The following is a 19,047-nucleotide window of genomic DNA, read 5'->3' as shown; positions in this document are numbered from 1 at the left end:
AAGTATAATGAAAAATGACTTTCTCATGAATTCTCACTGGAAACAATAAGTGGAATTAAAGTAATAACAAAAAGTTTTTTCACAACTTAAAAAAAAAAATAAATCACATGCCTAGTTTCACTGATGTTCTGAGTTAGGTTAGTTTGAAATAGAAGCCTTTTGCACTTAATGGTAACCCTGCAGTCTGTAGTGCATGCAGTCTTTGTTGATACGGCTTTTCAGTTAATATTGAGACCTGCATGTTTCACCTGCTGCTGTCATTTTTAATCTCTTCTGGCTGTGTGTTGAAAGAGTAAAAGGCAAAATATTTTCCTGCTGGGTTGATACACTATATTGTTTCGCTTCATCACACCAATTAGGTAGTATAATCCCTAGCAGAGAGTATTTGCCTGTGCTTTTGTGTCCAGATCTGCCACTTAACACCTGTTCTTTGGTCAAGCCTATGGACAGAGTAAATGGTATTCTTATGTGTGTATGGTTAAAGATTTATGGCTGCTATTAAGCTTCAAATCAATGACTCGAGAGTTAGCAACAATTTGCATTGCTTAAGGGTGATCTTTTAACCCAAAATATGACTGCTTATCTTACAGCAGGGGGTGATTTATTTTCTCTTGACGTACTACGTGTATTGCATTGCATTGTGATGTATTACGTGTTGCCCTTCTCTCAGTAGAAAGAGCAAGTAGTCCTGTAGGAAGGCAGCACATGAACTGAGAGGAGGGAGCCCTTTGCCCTTCCTCTTGCCTTGGAGAGATGGTTGGTCGTGGAGCTTTGGCTGCATGTGTGGCCTGCAGAGCCCGTCTAGGCATAGATGGAGAACCATTTAAGACGCAGTAACTTGCTATTTGATTGCTTTTCTAGTTCAATTCAGACAACTGGAGAAGTGGTAGACTTAATTTGCCAAAACTTGCTTGAAAGGGAAAATGCATCTGATCAAAGGTTTTCTAGTATCCTAGTGAATAAGGAGAGTAGATAAAAATTTTGAATATACTTCATAGGCTGTTTTCTTTTTTTTTCTTAAGAGAACAAGACTGTCTGCTATGACAGTATAGGAATTAACAAGGTGAAATAGATTTCTTAGTCTTGCAGATCATTCTGACAAAAGGTTCTGTGCTTTTGTTACAATTAATTGACAAAATGTACAAGGTTTGCATACAGAAATGATGCAGTCAAACCACATGATCTAAGTAATTCATTTTATCTTTAATTAGCTTTCAGATATATTTCAGATAAGCCATTAATGCATATGTGTTATTTGTATATAATATTTTGACATAATGAAGCATATAATCCATTTTCACCCAGATAGACAATCCTATAACATTACTTTTTGTTTCTATGAACTGACTTTACAGGTCAGGTATTCCTGATGCTGAGGCAATTACCAGTTACCCAAAGCAGAGCATCAATAACCCACCTGATATGTCAGGCTGGAACCCATTTGGAGAGGACAATTTTTCCAAGTTGACAGAGGAGGAGCTGCTGGACAGAGAATTTGACCTGCTAAGATCAAGTAAGGGACGCTTGAAGGCTTATTTTGCTTCAGAGTAAATAAGGGTACCATAGTTACTCAGCAGTGCCATCACCTGTCTTATCGAAGGGCCGTGTGGTCTGTGTACAGAAAATTCTTTCTGAGCATTTGAGGGCAGAGTTGGGCCTGTCTTCTTTCCTTTCTCTTTTTGAAAATATGTGCAGTAGGAGCTCACTGTCTATAACTGGTAGTTACTGGCTGAAATACTGCAGAAATGGCTATATTTTAGCTCTTAAGCACTGCTTACGTCACCTTGATTGTCAAAAAGCTCTGAACAGCAGAGGTATGTTGTCAGAACAGTTTGGCTGCTTGCTTCATTCCTCTTCAGCTTTTTTTCTTGCACACGAGAGCAGAAGATTCTGTGGGTCTGATATGTCCTTTGAAAATGCCTGAAAGAAAAATGATCTATTACATTATGTTAATGTTTTGTAATGTCCTTTTTGATGAGTGGCTACATGTAAGGGCTGCTTTATTGTTCTGATATGGCAATAGTTGAATAAAATTTTTTCTCTTGAAGTCAGCTATGTCAATGGTTTTTACTTGAAGTTACTTCCTTTTTTTTATTACTTAACATGTGTTCATTAGATGCTCTTCCTAAAACTAGTTTTGTCAAGATCAGATTTATTTGCAAGACTTGTAAGATGCGACAATGTCAAAAACCAAAACAAACATATATACTCTCAGCAAGTCTATTGCAATTAAAAAGATAGTAAAGTGGAATTTCAGGTAATTGGAAAAAAAAATGGTGCTTTCAGTTGAGTCTTTTTCTTGGATTTCTGGATGCTTAAATGTAGCTGAATGAGATGTGCATGTTACACGTTCATCCTGAAGGAGCGTCGTTGGTATGATTTGTATCAGTCTCCAGGGGTAGCTGATGGTGTCCACTTGTTTCCTGTGTTGATCTCATAAGACTCCTATTTTTGAGATGCAGATGTAGCCTTATTTGCATTCTGCAGTAAAACAACCATTCTTGCTATCATTTTGAGGAAATGGTAACATAGTAGCTGAAGAGTAAACATTCTTTGCAAGTCTAAGTTTGTAATTTGAAATTATTTTTCAAAGTAGTAGAATTGAATATGTTAGGCTTGCTCGTTCCAAAGAAAGCCTTAGAAGACTTTGAAGTGATGAACCCTTGAATCTGAAGTAGGTTAGCTTGAATCAAAAGGTCAGTATAACGTTACCCATTTCCAGAATCTTTATCTGACTGATGGATTACTGACCATAGTTAAGTTAAATTTTATTAATTTGGTTTGGATAAGCCATGTGTTTTGAACAAATTTAAGTAGAGAAGAATATATTAACCAAGGTTATATTTGAAGTGGCTTTACAGAAAAGCTGGAAGATGCTGTATAAAAAATTGTTTGCATGGTGTAGCTGAATAGGCTGCTTATAGTAAGCTGGGAAAGTATCAACTGTTGGATGACATGAAGCAAAATAACCAAATTTAACTATTCTGTTTTACACAGTGTGATTGTTTACAAATTTTAATGGAAGTCTATAATAATAGAGTTATTTAAGTCCATGGCTTTAAGAATGGGATGTTTACTTTTCCTTGTAGGCTCTCATAAGCTTCCTATAAGGCTGTTCAATGAGGAAGCTTTATGACAGTCTTGGACACTTATGCTATGTGTATTTCATTCTGTACACCTCATTGTTAGGCCTTCTGACGTTGTATTTAAGTTGGGTTATGAGAATTTGATACAGAACCATACAAACACAAAGCAGAGGGTGGCTAAGATAGTCATAAAGCTGTCCAGAGGTCCCGGCTGTCCCTGCTTGCCTCTTGACAGTCACAGCTGGCTCACCAATGTGAGAGCATGACGGTGCAGTCCCGTTGTAACTCCTTTCCATATGCAAAATGCTGAACTGAATACGAACTGTTAGACTGCATTTGTAGAAGAAGAAGAAAGAATAACTTGGAACTAAATGCTGCTAATTTTAGCATTAAATCTGTAGCAGATAGGACAGTTAACTGCTACTTTAATTCCGTTATCCAATGTTTGTACTATGTGCTAAAATGCTATAAACACTTTAAAGAATAGATCTAATTTAGGCATGTTTCTGGCTCTTCCTTTACCTCTGAGCAACAATAAATCAATGCACACAAGAGCTTGATATGATAATACATCATATACTTTCAAATGCTCTACGAGGAAAGTAAACATAACAGCATAGTTCTGCTCAGTAATAACCAATACTAGGGTTTTTCAGTCACTGGAATACAGAAAATGTCAAAAATCATTATCGTTGACTTGACCAATAGTACACTAGGTGGCAGGCTTGTTTATACGTAATGAGATGGAGCTGGAGATTGTCTTAGGGCTTCTGGCTTGATTTCAGTTAGAGGTTAAATGGAGCTGGTGGGGTTGTTAGTTCTAATCTGTGTTTTTGTGTGCACACAGATAAATAAGTAAAAGATTTCAAGGTACTTTTAACTTTTTTTTGATATTACAGGAGTTGTGCCAACGCTCTTACTAGCTTCCCTTGCAGTGTTACTGCTTCTGCAAAATATTTATGCTGACTTTTGTGTACTTGTACTAGCTCAAATTTACCTGGGGTAATGAGAAATTGAGAGATTTGTTGTACAATTAAAGATTGTGGCTATAAAACTAACTGTGTAATACTTTCTGGAATCTTCTCAAATGTGTCTTAAGGATCAATGCTCAATTCTCTTTAGATTTAGGTTATCTCTTATGAGAAAAAGTTGATGTTTTACTGCCAAGTAATTGTGTTCGGTTTTTGAGTTTACTGTGAATCATTTTGCCATCTGGACGAAGGAGAATTGAAGATTTGGGTTTGGTAAAGAAATTGTTTTATTTTCTGTTACTAAATCCACTGGCTGTCCTGTCCTGTAGAACTCATGTATAGTGTTGCATAAGTCTGTTTTTTGGTTGTGTTACGTAGTGCTGAGTATGGCATTCAGAACGCTAATCCTTTATTTCCATGTGCAAAAGCTTGGTTTGTATTGTTGAGTTGATGCATTATACATGAATTTAAAATATTTTTGAATTTGTTGCTCATGCCAATAATACAGGAATATATACAGCCCTTGTCAGAGGATCAAGATGTCACTATTTTTGTCAGGCTACCTTTGCTATTTGATTTTTTTTAATTTATAATAGGTTAATGTTTGGTGTACTTAGTGATGGGTATTGCTCTGGTGATTCATTTCTTTCTCTTTACAAAGGGATCTAGCTCCTAGAGCAGAATACTTTGCTTAGACTTGGTGAAGATTTCCATAGTAAAAAAATGATCATTGCTGTATGAAGTAATAAGCAGTTGCGTGAAGATTTCTGAACTGAGTACTTATTGTGGAGCACTTTGATGTAGTCAAAAGATGGAGTTTGTGGTATCTGTGTACACTGTTTGTCTGGTTTTTGGACTGTTACTGAAGGAGCTCCTGTAATCACTTAATGCTCTGTGGAACTGGGAGCTATGGGCAGTCAGCTTTCTCACCAGGAACAAATACTCCAGTACGCTTCACACTGCACAAAGATTGTTGTTAGTCCCAAAACCATCTCAGTGCTTTAGCAAAGACCCCTGTGGATGCAAAGCCCATGCTGCTCTGGGCCTGTGCCCCCAGGATGTGTAGTCTGAAGGAACTGAGGAGCTGTAGCACTTAAGAGGTTTTCTTTGTGCAGATGTGCTTCTGGTACTTGAGACAGTCCCCAGAGAGCTGACTTGAGAACAGTTTTGGGCCTGTCACTCAAATGGAAACAGCTGTATGTCTTGTTCATGGGATAAATAACTCGTGAAGGCTCAGCTGTGGCAAGTGGTACCTGATCATAGCTCTCTTGTATCTGCAGTCTCAGCTGCATTTGGATAATGATTCTGGTTTAAAAGACTGAAAAGTACAGAGGACTAGTTGTTTATATTACTGAGCACCTAGGCTGCGTATAATGTGTAAAAGATACCCTCATATTAAGCATTTGGTCAGGAAATATATGCTTCTGGTTAGGCAGAGGTATTATTAAAAGAAAAAAAACAAAGCAAACCAAAAAAACAAACTAAAGTTTGTGCAAGTGAATTTTCCTGAATGGTCAAGAAGTATGAATTTAAGATGTGGAAAATCTTTAAAACATAAGAAAACAAAAGTAAAAATCAAGTATATAGCTCCCTCACCCTGAAGAGTAGATATTTTTATGTTGGCATAACACCTGCCATTTTTATTTTATTTTATTTTTTGTTCTGTTTCATTTTTATTTTTTACAGACAGGCTGGTGGACAGGAGAGCATCTTCAGATAAGAATGTGGAGCTACATTCTGCTCCACAGAAAAATCCTCCCGAAGATCCCTTTGGTTCTGTTCCTTTCATTTCTCACCCAGGCAAGTTACAACTGTAACATCACTACCTCATGTATATATGTCTATCTGTATCTGTTGAGTATGTGTGTCCAGTTAAATGACCAAAGAAAGATAAAAGATGTTGGCTGCCTCATTACAGTAGATGGTTTTCAACAGTTGTTTTTTTTTTTAAGTTGATTACCTCTAAGTAAAAAAAAAAAAATACCTCTGCATCCAATTCCTGGTACTCGAACAATGTACAGACATTGTAGTCTTGGCAGTGAAAATATATTGGAAAACTGCAGTATGAATCTCATGTAGAACCAGTAGTTCTGCTGAAAGCAAATTACTTGCTATGACCAGATTTTGATTCTTTCCTATAGCCTTCTTCTAAATAATTCTGTTTCGTTAGTTCAGTTTTCCAGCCAAGTTAAGAATGTATACTTTTGCTGCACTGAATTGAATAGTTTTTGGAGAAAGTTGGGTCAAAACAAGGGAAATACCATCTTGTCATATGTAAATTTGGAGGGGGTGGGATTCACTGTGTTTTAGTTGAGTTTGTTTTTTTTTTTTAACTTGGATGGAAGTAAAAATAACATTGTATGTGACCATTGACTGTGAAAGTAAAACTACATAATCCTGCAACTTAATGTTTTAACATTTTTCTGATCAGTACTTGAGTCAAAATTTTGATACCTGAGGCAAAGTAAAACCTATGTGAGAATTAATGGTCAGAAGAGTTTCAGCTGCTTACGGAGCCACTTAAACACTTCCCTATGTTTTGATGAGACTGCTTGTGTTGGGATAAAGGTGCCTTAATATAACTGTTGCTACCTGTTTTTATCTAATTTCAAAAGTGTAAAGTGCCTTAAAATAAATCACTTTGGGGTCAACCTGAGTTAGCAGCCATGTTTACTTTTGCTTTCACCTTGCATTCCTAAAGATCATCTGCTAGGGTTTAATGCTCACAAATGCTCTTGTACTATATATAGTGAAGAGTTAACAGGGTAATGCTTTTGTATTGTAGAAGGCAGTTTGTTGGGGGGATAAAAGACTACAAAGTCTCTGTATTGGTGTCTGCTCCTGTTGCCAGAAAGATTTAATTCTTAATTTAGGAACAATTAATTCTATTAAGTCTATTGCTGTTTTCTTAGTTTCTCTTTATTCTGCTCATTCAGTGAGGACAAGGTTGTTTTTTGTCATCTTGTTGTTAGAGTGCAGTTATTTTAATACAATGTGAAAGCAATTCTGAAGTGAAGAATTTGCTCTGCCAATAGTTGTCAGTTTGGAAGCATTTACCCTACGGTCTTCATGAAAGAGGTTGGTTTGTTTTATGGGTGAGCCTAAATTCACATGCCAAATAAACAATAACAGTTACCTTTAACTTTCAGTGGCAACTATCAAGTGCTTGCTCTTCCACACATTCATAACCATATGTATAGGAGTTACTTTTATTTATTTTCTCACCTTAGGCCTTTGAAATCTAATTGTTGCTGTTTTAAAGGTACTTATAATGCAGCTTAGACTTCAGTGAATGGCGTCGATATGTTATGTCATGTGAATTTGCCTTGGTTAAATTCAATCTGAGCTTTAATTCTTGACATGCAAAACAATACAAAAATTCAGTCATGGACTAAAAACACACTGCTTGAGAAATCTGGAGTTGGTTTGGAACTAGTATGTATGATTGTTACGGACAAACAAAAATGAAGAAAAAAATCCTTGTTTTTCAATAGCTTTTTTCTACTGGCTCAGAGTTGGAATTTAAACTGGAGTACATATGGGCTTGATTTCAAGGAAGGTGTTCTTAATTCAGTGTTAACAGTGAATTATGCTTAGCCAACAAATGTGATCTGATAGGTGTGTTATAAATGACTGGGTCCCAAATAGGATTACAATCAAAGTTTACAATTTATTAAATGAATAGAGGCAAGCAAACAGCGCTGGGTGCGCCGGGAGTCTCTGCTCCACCAGGACGCACACCTGTTACGTAAGGCGGCTGGTTTTTATGCTCCTAGGCTAATACATATTCATTACTACTTCTAGAAGAGGCAGGGTTATTATAATTGGTTTCCCAAATCCGAAGTCCTCCCAGGTGCGCCTGCTTATCAGTCTCTGTTAGTTTCTCGGGGGCCGCTCGGACAGGGAGGCTCATATTCTTCCTCCTTATCTAGTGGTCTCTTGGCCGGCTGTCAGAAGTTACTGCATGTCCGTGCAAAGTCAGCAGTTTTTCTCTGAAGAAATCCCTTTGTTCTCTTCTCGCCTAAACCCAGGCCTCAATGTTAACCCTTCACACCCCTTAGTGGCACGAATTGCTGGACTATTCCTTACAGGTGTTTAAATCTGAAAATGTCTTCTACAAACTAAATTGTAGAATTCCACACAGAATTGTTCTTGGAAGTGTCTTTAAAGCACATATCGTAAGCCAGCTAAGAAAAGAAGAATGAGGTTGACTTAGATATATATTCTTTCTAGGTGGGGGTTTTCTAGAAAAGAAATGACAAACAACCTTATTATTTGTATGTTCTGTTGTTCTTACCATTGCTGTAAAATGTTATTTTTCTGTCTTGTTCTGTGTAATTATAAGAGATCTAACTGAGAGAGAATCTTCATGAGTATCTCATTCAGGGAATCAGAGGGAAGGTGACTGAATAGGAAGTGAAACATGGTTAATATCTCAAACACAATTCCAACATTTGGGGAACAAGCTGGCTTTATCTGTTTAGAGAAAAAGTTTCATTTATTTGTTGTATTATGTCTACAGTGCAAATAAGGAGTGTTTTATCACTATTCACCCAGATTTGACTACTGACTTGTGACTTTTTGATCCATGATAAGATGAAATGTTAATGTTATCAGTACAGATTATTTAAAATTAAAAACAAAGTAAAAATTTGACTTCATTAAGCAGCGAGAGTTGCTATTGAAGACGTGTTCTATTCTGTTAATCTTTGGGTTGGAATTGTGGTCTGTTTCTGCTCTTTCTTGTTGTTGTTGTTGTGACATGGGTCTCAGGTTCATATAAGTTACTGTATGTGGACTGTAGCTGGGTAGAGTGACCCAGACAATTTTTTGTGTTTTGGAAGTTTACAGATTTTCTGAAAGAATTATTTGACTAAATCTCTATTATTTGCTATGAGATAGCTGCAAAGAAGCCAAAGGTTATGTATCATCTTTTGACTTAACAACTTAATATGAGGTGCTGGTATTCCAGCCAAGTGCTATCATCTACGTGTGTCTGGGAAGGTGATGCAAGGCTAACGGTGGTACAGAGGCTAAAATATTAAAACCTTCATCACCTCACCTGGAAAAGACTGTGCAGCATTGTGAGTGGTGAGTCCCTGGGATTTTCCCTGGGGAGCTGAGAGTGGACTTAAGGCTGCTGCTGCTGCAAGGATCACCGGGAAGGAGAACCTGGAAGTGGACGGTCTCACGCTGCTTGTCTGTCAGAGCTCCTCTGCTTATTCTTCTCAGGTGGGAATGGATAGGCAGCAACAGCACATGCGTCACTTGGCAGGCTATGCAGAGGACAGATACTGAAATTAGCCAAAACACGTTGGGTTCCTTCTATTGTGGCTGATAAGAAAATGCTGTAGAAGCACTTAGTGTTATCCGCACTTGGTTTCTGTCCCATTAAAAGTGTTTTTGGAAGTACCACATGTAAACTTGTTGTACACACTATTTTATTCCTCAGTGAAATTACTTAGAACTCGAGGTGAATGGATTAGAAAATGTTGAGAAGGAATTCCACCACTCAATCTGATAGAAACAAAACAAACATTGCAAGCATTTTACTAAAAAGAGAGGGAGGAAGCACAGTTGAATAGCCACTGAGTGGTTGGTTAGGACAGACACCTTGCATGTGGAAAACAGATTATAGTTCCTGAATGCACTGCCTGAATCAGTGGATGGTTGCAGTGGAAAAACTGGGTCATGTGGTAAGCATTTTGGAATGGAAACTTTTGGTTCACCTGTGTGTTAAGCATCTCTTGTCATGTCTTTTATCAACATCTTGAGCATTTCTGAAACTCAGAACAGATGTAACTTTACTGCAGTTATCAAATTCTAAGAAGCAAATATATTGAATGCAGTACGGTTTGGTGTGCTAATTCTTTCTGGGATTAGACTGGGCTAAATTGCCTTGCCTTTTGCTTCCCTCAGTTTAATACTGGAATTCACAAAAGTAATAAAATATTTGAACTAACTCTCAAAATGATGCTAGTGAGCTGTGTAAAGAATGGAGAAGCTGGAAAACCTTGACTGGGATTTCCACCCCAGTGCAGACCTGAAGCTAGGTCCACTAAGTGCTTTGCTCCAGTGGAGAACCTCAGTGAGCTGGCTCCTCTTACTGGAATAAAGCTCCAGTTCTGGTCTGTAAATTGTCCTACTGGATATTTGTAAAGCTCGTCTTTTGTGCTGTAGGCGTGGTGGTTCTTGATGAACTAACTATTGTTTCTTCAAACATATATAGGCAATCCCTTTCCAGTCACTGCATGCGTGTTCACTGTGCAGAGACCAGGAATAAAAGGCAGCATGGTTCTGTGTCTTCCTTTTTACTTCCAGATTTCCTGCACTCAAAGACTCATTAATGTGGTCATTATGGTGTATGTCTTGGAATAAGAGCAATTTTGTGGTGTGGTATGTAACTCGCATAGTCACAGCTATATGGATCAGGCAGAAAACGGGCTAACTGCACACTAGTAGCACTATGATGGAAACAGTCTGGAGTTTTGGACTTGTCACTGAATGGACTCTGCAGCAGTAGCTGATGATTACTGTGCACTGCTTTGCACCAGGGAAGTGCATTCTTCCAGCACAAAGAATTGCCAGAGACTACCCATTTGGTTACTTACTTTGTATACTGCTTCTAACGAGGTTTCAAACCACAAGGAATTTATACACCGTAGCATTGGAGCCATTGGACTACAGTGCAGTCTGGAGCTTAAATGAGGCACAACATGCTGTCATTTAGCAAGAAATACCAACCATGAGTACACAAGTAACTTGCATCAGCTTCTTGTACAACACTGAAGAGCTAATGTCATCAGTTAATGCTTCTTGTTCCAAGATGCACAAGCCTGGGCATTTGTGCAGTCCTCCAGATTTGGTTGACTTGACAATTAAAATTGGTTCATATTGTTTTTTGTACTTCCTGAAAATACAGATGTTTTTATTGCATAACCTTTCCTCGGTATGGCTTTTGGACATCGTTAATATTTGCTGAATGCACGTTCAGGGTGTTTCCCTGTATCAAGATCATCTTCAGATGTCTTTTCTCGATAAGACTTTCAAAGGAGCTTGAAATAATTAACACTTGGCAAGAATAAATGGTACGTGCAGTCTGTGCCAGTGGTGTGCTTTTTCCTCTCCAAAATGCTTCACTGATTTATTTTTTTTCTAGTCAAATCTTAGAACAATCACGGCCGCCCTTTTTTCTTAACATGCTTCAACACAGACTGTGCAAGTATTCAAAAGAATTTCTAAGCAAGAGATGCTAGGCAGAAGTGTTTTATTCTTTTTTGTTGTTGTTGTTGAAAATAAAGGTGGTAAGCAGTGCAAATCCATTACAGTATTCAGCAGCTGCTGCTCTGGTTGTTGTCAAAGAAATAGTGCAGATTTAGTTGCAGCGCGCGGGTAATCCTTGGGCCTGACATGTGGCAAATTGCTCTGGAATGATGGCGGCAGTATGTTACCAATTCAAAGAAAGCTAAAAGCCCTTATGCCCCACTCTTTTGCCACTCCCGCAATACCCTAAAATGATGAACCAGCAGAAGGCATGTAATTACTTCAGTTGTTAGAGGGAATTCATCCTCTTATAATCGGATGTCTAGAAAAAGAACATCAGAACAGAAAATTTCCTTGAAGATTGGGATCTTCTTATATGATTAAAGATGTTCCACCTGGCTTGCATTTGAGCGAAGAACAATTGTCTTCTACAAGATGCAAACCTGATTAGAAGTGTAGTAATCTGAACAGTACATTACAAACAGATGTTACTCCACATTTTTCAGCTTTTTCTATAAATATTCATCTGAACAGTCTTTGCAGCAGTTCAGTTTGAGAAGATTGCATGAAATCAACATGACGGAACACTTAATTTTTGATATCTATTTGACCAGAGCATTAAATTGTCATTAACGGGAATTTTTCCCTTTTGGCACAGTAAGTTTCTACTTGTAGTGCTTTTAGTATTTATTTAGTTTACTAACTTCCTGAGGAGTGAAAGATTTTGAAATGTTGTTGAAAACACTAGAACAAAATCATTCCCATCCTAGGTTTAAAACTGACAGCTATATGGAAGATATTTTTGTTCCTTTGGTCTGGTTTTGACATCAGTCTGCTGCCATTTTCTCCCTGTCATTGGGAGTAAGCCACAGACACTGCAGATGAGAAAGCACGTGCAGAACCATTTTCAAATTTCGGCTGCATCAGTCTAGAAAAGGTGTAAGAGCAGTGTCTTAAACTGAAGCCTGCATGGAGCAGGTGGCTCTGTTTATTTACATCACCTTGATAGAAAATGAAGAAGAAACCAAGATACTGGCTGCTTCCTGAAAAACAGAAGTGTGGGAGCAGTCAGGTCACTACTTCTGAAATATTTCACAACTAAAAGGCTTTTCTTGAAAAGTCTGTAGTGGGAGGAGCTGCAGCTAGGAGTGTCAGTTGACATAAGCTACTTGCTTTCTTGCTCAGGCTGTGCACGTGGGGTCATACGTGCTGATCCTGAAACTTTAATAATGTTGTGCTCTGACTGTAGCGTGTGCGTTCCTAATCCCTGTAAAAGTCACTGTCTGCCTATTTTGTTTCTGTACAAAATGCATTAAGTGTCTTGCTGTGATAAAGCATTAACATTGATACCTACTGGGAGGAGAGAGAAGGTGGATGTGAGGAATTTCAGGGTTTAAGACCTAGAAATGGAGAAAGCCTGTTCAGAGGTTGTTGGCATTTAAATGAGGGGTGTGAAGCTGATGAGCTACCAGGCAAGTAATTAATTGCCTGTTGCTGTGATGGTGGTACGGCTAGAAAGGATTTCTAAGTTTTCTCAAGTGGGCAGATGGATTTGTATAAATGCAGGCTCGCGCTTCCTTTTCCTTTGTGCTTCTCCATTCCTAATGTGGCTCAACAAGGACATTGAAGCTGCGGGCAGTGCATGGTGGCTGAGCCTTACTGCCCTTACAAAAACAAGAGGCCACAAAGCTGGCTAGTGCCAGGACAGATAGCAAGTGTTGTTGAAACTAATCAGTACTTGAGACTCCAATACTGCTGCTAGCTCTATAAACACCTTCTATGATGTCTCTGCATCTGTCTGGAAGTAATGTGCTCATTGTTTTACTTGAGTGATTTGGAGTCCGAAGTATGCAAGCAAGACGTGGACTTCATGCATTGTGAGCAGACAGTGTCTCTATATTTACTGAACTTTGCTTATATTTGCTTATCAAGGGAGTTTCCAGAAAGTGCAGTCCCTCAATGAATTGTTCGTGACTTCATCCTACTTCTAGGGATTGTAGTTATTAGATTCAAGGAGATTTAGGATGCTAATATAGATTCCCTGAAGACTAGATTGACTCCCAAAATCACCTGCGTATTGTCAGCAAGAGTAACAGTTCTAAGTTGTGCCTACTGACAGATGCTGTAATGCTTTCTATGTTGGTACCAGCGCATGGAATATGGTTTGTGAAACTGTTTTCCATGTCTGACAATGCATTGTTGAGTCCTGTCTGATGTTTTGTCTGGAGAGGTGTGCTGAGAGCCTGACATTGTGTGACTTAAATTATTTGTGCAGCATGTCAGCAGCTGTTGGTATCATCTCTTCTGTCCTGCTGATGTCCTTTTGCAGTTTGTCTTCCAGCGAGTGTAACTGTGGCAACAATTAACAAATAGTATTTAAATCCTTTTTGCAAGATCCATTATGAGTTCCCTTCTTGTCCCAAAACTCTTTACTTTTTAAACAGTATTCAGCATATGTAAATTATCTGTAAAGGTCTAAGCATAGAGTGTAAACTCACATAGATATTTGCAAACATTAAGGGTTTTTTGTTGTGTACATGCTGCTGCTATCTAGCCTAGAAATATTTCATTTTTTTCCCCTTTTAAATCTAATTGCATTTATGTTAACATTAGTGTTCCAGTAAATACTGACAACAGCAGGATTTGGGAGATATAGGGTTTTACAGCGCAATGTGAAGGCTGTACCTTTGGGAAATCTAGAGCAAGCAGCCAAATAATCCAGATTCTAATTTAGTGGTAAAGCAAATATGTAGCATTTAAAATTACAGTAGATAAGAAGCAATCTGACACCAGAAGCAAACAAGAAACAGCTCACAGCCCCTAATCACCTGATGTTTTTAGTCATTTTGGTCAGCTTGTTTTTAAATCCATACATGAAATAGATTACTGCAAACTCCTATTGTGAGTTTGGGTGCAATTGCAAACGAGCAAAATGGCTGCTGAATGCTGAAAATGGCTATTAATACCTTTTCAAAAAAAGAAGAAATCGACCTTCTAAAACTTAATGTTCCGGTCTAAATCTAAGCATAGGAAGAGAGAACCTTACTTAGCCTGGAAGTTGTATGCTAATTTCCCTGTGAAAGAAGAAATGTCCTGAAATATGATCGCTTTTTGTTTTACAAGAACAAGAGGTAATAAGCTGGTTGAATTATTTTTGATTTTTGAGGAAGAAGTGGTGCATACGTCCATCCCTCAGCTTTTTCAATCCTAAGAACATATTGAGTTGATGAAACTGCAGCAATTTTTAAACAAAAATAAACGCTAAATGGGAAAACGTTACTTTTCATTAGCTTAGAAGGCCAGGAACCTAGTTCAATGTGAATGGAGCTTGTTAATAACAGCTTTCATGAGGAACATCCCTTGTTCCCAGGATTGATGCTAGAGACATAAGAAGTTAGTACCAAGCACGCACGGTGTCCTATGTTCATGGTGCCCAGTGTCTTATTAGTTTAGGCTGCTTAGTGGGGTATGTGCATCTTCATAGGTAAATTCAACTTGGTATGGCCTTTAGGCAAGCATAAGCTGGTTGTCTGCAAAGTCCTTCTTTGATGTTTGAATTTGTCTTGGTGCATTATATGAACGTTTATTTGGATCACAAGGAAAAAAAAGGTATATGAATTGATGGAGCAGAATGCTTTCTTAGCTCCAAGAGTTAAACAGCCTCCAAAATTGCATGTGGCTTTGTAAAACACAGTCATATGTTGGACCAAACCTGGAAGTGCTGAGGGAACAGGGGTCTAATGGATTATGACTGAATTGGGTGGACGAGAGATGATTCAATTTATATCTGACATTTTCCTACCCACAAAGCAGTAGAGATTGTCCCAGGTACATGTTAGACTTGTTCATTTCTATTGTTTTCTGTAATGTATAAGTGAGGTTACTTAAGTAATGTTTTGGATGCATTTTGGCAGTTGGGGAAAAACTGTTCTCATAAGAGCTCAGGATCTTATATAGGCTTTTTCATTCTAAAAAAAAACATTTTTTAGAATAAACGATAATACTAAATACATGTGGGAGCAAGATGAATGCAGAACACGAAGGCATTATTGCACCCTTCTACGGGTGGCTGTACCTGCTGCTAGTAGCACAACTGCATGTGGTACGTGAAGGCTGAAGATTTTATGAAATTGAAGTTTAAGAGAGGATTTGGCTGTCCTGGAGAAATGCATGTGCAGTTAAGGCTAGTCTTGGAAGTAGACAGTGACAGGTGAGGTGGAGAAGGTCTCCTAAGTAGATGGATATTATGTCCACTTAGGAGAGATTATAACCCTTCTGAGGGGGTTCCAGCTGAATGTGATGCTTCCTACTTCATCTGCTGCTTCTGCAGACCCACTTTTCTTTGCATCCACCAGCTTCTCTTCCAGTTCTCTGCAGCCTTCTGCATCGTGAAGCAGTTTAATTCCTTCAAAGGAATGTGAAAAGTAACATACTTGATCATTGTTTGATTTGACAAGAGCTACCTCTGAACTGAGCATGTTGCTTCCAAGTTTAAAATGCTGTCAACATATGGGCATCTTTCCTACACTTGACTACGAGCTGAAATCTTAAAGAGGGTCTTGCTAGAGTGTTCACAGGACATTAATATTGAAAGCCTGATTTGTCATAAAACCTCAAAAGCGATAGTCTGATAACTTTTTTCCCACTGTGTGGTAATAGAGTGTAGCAACAAAAATAGCTTTGAGAAGGATAAAGGTCTTGTCTTGAGGTTAAAAAGGAGAGTTCTCAGGTTCCACAAAGTGCAACGTGGGTAGTATTTCCCTTCTACAACGTGGTTACTTAGTTGTCAGAAATATCTTGAAGCAACAATGTATGCACATTAGGCAGTTCTGACTGTATAATACCTTTCTTGTGTGTCTGCATACGATCACGTGCTCCCCTGAGCCATTCCTGGTTTAGGGATAACTTCCCAGTGTGCTGGGAGATGCATTGGAGGGCTTGCCGAATACCTGCTCTTTTAGCAGTTAGGAATCAAGCTCTGTTCAGAGGGCTGGGAGTACTTTACATGCAGGAGAGGTAGCCCTACATTAGCCCTTACATTAGTCAAGTAAAAGGAAGCTCTGGGTGCGTGTGCCCAGCGTCAGTTGCAGCGCATGGACTGCATACAGGTTGGTCTGAGCAGAGGCTCTGTTGTGGAATTGATAAGCAGTGTCACCTAATGTTCCTGTAAAGCAATCCCACTACTGAAAAGGAATTGTTTGCACTGTCTTCATGGACCTCAGAAGGATTGTGATGGCCGATATTAACTCATGAAGGAGTGAGAGGAACGTTCTCTCTGCTCTGCAAGCTTACAAGCAGACTCCAACATGCTGTATTTGCTCTTGGATGCCAAACCAACATCCTGCAGCACACGACAGTTTTGTCTCGTGGCGTTGAGGGGTTTGGTCACTGACAAATAATCCTCTACAAATTCAAAAGCCTGAAGTCAGGTACAATGTAAGTATGAAGGTAGGTGAACTGGGGAAGAGAGATGTCTCGTGATACAGGCAGTATTGCCACTGCATTTGTCATTCCTTAATTAAAAGCAGACACAAAGCTGCACAGCTGTGGTAGCCTATTGAATAGGAACTGGGTTTTGCCATTGTTCTAATCCCCACCTGAAGGCTGGTACCCACATAATACTCGGTCTGATTGTAATACAGCCTCACTTCAAAGTATTGCATTCCAGTTTGAGGAAGTTACTCTGTGCACAAAGAGGTGAATTATCATTGCTGTTCTTAGTGTTACATGTTCAGTTAGGTATTTTCAAACCTACATGTCTGTGGTGTGATCTGGTGTAGAGAAGAGGACATCTCAAGAGCAAATAAACTTTGCCCAGCTGAAACTGTTTTGCTTTTCCTCCTACTCATTCTCTTCCGATAGACTTTTGAAAGTCACTTATGCTCATGAAAACCTCTCTGTGCAGCAGCATGGCTTCATCACAGAGTGAAACTTGTTTTGCATGTGTGATGAGTGCCATACTAGTGGCACTATGCAAGCTTATCTAGTCTGTGCCGTTGCCATGTTTTGTGTACTGACAAAGTTTTTGCTGCTCCCAGTATTTCAAAGCTAACTGCCCCATGAAAGAGTCCTCTTAGCTCTATTTGTTAGTAAATATCAGGGATGAAGATGTCAGAACAAAATGAATAAATAGATTTCATTGTTGGGGAGAAACTGAGCTGATCAATCTTAGTTGCAAACAAACAAGAAAACATTTCTCTGAAACTTAAGCCAACAGGATAATTTATTTTTGCCTGAATTGCTGCCCTAGAAGCTAGAAGGGACTGAAAGATATGCTCAAAGCATAGTTTTCAAACACCAAGCAAGTATTGCTTCAAAACAAAACAAAAAAAAACTTGTAAAAGCTTCCAATGTTGCTTTCACAATGTGAATTCTGTTGGCATAAATCATGGGAAAGGCCCTAATAGGGAGAGGCTGTTTCTGCTGACACAGAAAGTAAGCACCTGGAGACACCTCTTCAAATGCACAAATGGCCGTGACAATCTAGCTTAATTCTCAGTGGGATTTAAGAGTCCAAATTACATTTATAACTCAAGGATGTGTGTGTGGGGGAGGCATCTTCCAAATTATTTCAAGTTCAGACATGATGGAAAATGTATTTGTTCCTTCATTTCTATTTCTTTATTGTTATGCTGTTGATTGCTTTGCTATTTGCATTGAATCACCATGAATGGAGGTCTTCAAAAAATGTGTAGGTGTGGTGCTTGGTGACATGGTGTAATGGTAGACTTGGCAGTGCTAGGTTAAAGGATGGGCCAGATCATTTTAGAGGTATTTTCCAACTTAGTTGATTCTATGATTCTATTTTCCCATAGATATTGATGTCTTGTCTGTTTTCCCTTCATATGTCTCAAAACATACTACTGAGGAAAAGAAAAAGAACAGAACAGAGCCCGTGCCTTTGTTGTGGCTGTTGGCAGGTTCCAAGTCCTGCTTGTTAAGTTCTTGTAAGGTGTTGGTACCATGAGGGCAGGACAGAGAGGTGGTGACCTCATGCAATCTTCCCTGCAGCTGGGACATGTACAAGCTTATTCTGTCACCCAATTGCTCATTTTCATAGGCCATATAGGAAGCTAATTATCTTGGAGACGTTGGGTAGGATTGTCCAGTGCAATGAAAGCTTGGGAGAGGAAAGGCTGAGAACTAACAGGGTGTCGTGCACTTGTTTCCCATTCGAAACTGTGTTGGGTACATCAGTATTTTTCCACGTATCTGGCTGCATGGTACGAGCCTTAGGACAGCGGGTTGGTCTTGCAGAATCTTTTCAAAAGGCAGCATTAAGAAGGGACGTGATTGCCAGCAAGGTGTGTTTGCTGGCACAGAAATTGCACCAGCAGGACAGCAGAATGGAGCCACCTATGCTGTTTCTTTATGTTTTTACGTTCATGTTTTAAAAAACAAAAACACCTTCTTTCAAGCACACTGACTCCTCTTTCCCTGGAAAGGAGCGGCTGGGTGATGAGTGTATTTGAAAAGCTGGCTCTGCAGACCACCTTGCCCAGTGGTTTGTCCCTGGCTAAAACCTGTTAGTATTGTTTCTGAAGGTCCTGAGTGTGAGAAGGAAAGCTATAAGGTCTGACAATTAATCCATTTCATTAGTGTTGTTTGAAACATTAGATATGATTTTAGCTCATTTCCCTCAGTATTCACAGAATATATATTTTCATTGACTCCTTGTATGTGTGGCTACTGTGCATGTGTAGTAAGTGTTGATTTTTGGAGCGTAT

At 38.8% G+C, this 19,047-nt stretch overlaps 1 protein-coding gene and 1 long non-coding RNA gene across 4 annotated transcripts in view; both read left to right on the top strand.

Moving 5' to 3' along the window:
* Nucleotides 1–19,047, top strand: part of BMP2K (BMP2 inducible kinase) — a 105,024-nt gene that overhangs the window by 80,471 nt on the left and 5,506 nt on the right. For 2 of the 3 annotated variants that reach the window (XM_080591456.1, XM_080591454.1), the window contains exons 14-15: nucleotides 1,356–1,513; nucleotides 5,744–5,857. In XM_080591456.1, coding sequence (XP_080447582.1) covers nucleotides 1,356–1,513; nucleotides 5,744–5,857 — 272 coding nt within the window. The remainder of the gene's footprint in view (nucleotides 1–1,355; nucleotides 1,514–5,743; nucleotides 5,858–19,047) is intronic. The other variant, XM_080591455.1, reaches the window with a different exon arrangement.
* On the top strand, nucleotides 5,864–18,857 carry LOC308194931. Its single transcript, XR_013951074.1, has 2 exons — nucleotides 5,864–7,675; nucleotides 8,149–18,857. It is a non-coding gene; the product is annotated as an uncharacterized lncRNA (long non-coding RNA).

This window comes from Anser brachyrhynchus (genome assembly GCF_964034855.1).
Source record: "Anser brachyrhynchus genome assembly, chromosome: 4".
Taxonomy (NCBI): Eukaryota; Metazoa; Chordata; class Aves; order Anseriformes; family Anatidae; genus Anser; species Anser brachyrhynchus.
The sequence above is the reverse complement of the archived record's forward strand: the minus strand, read 5'-3'. Positions and strand labels throughout refer to the sequence as shown.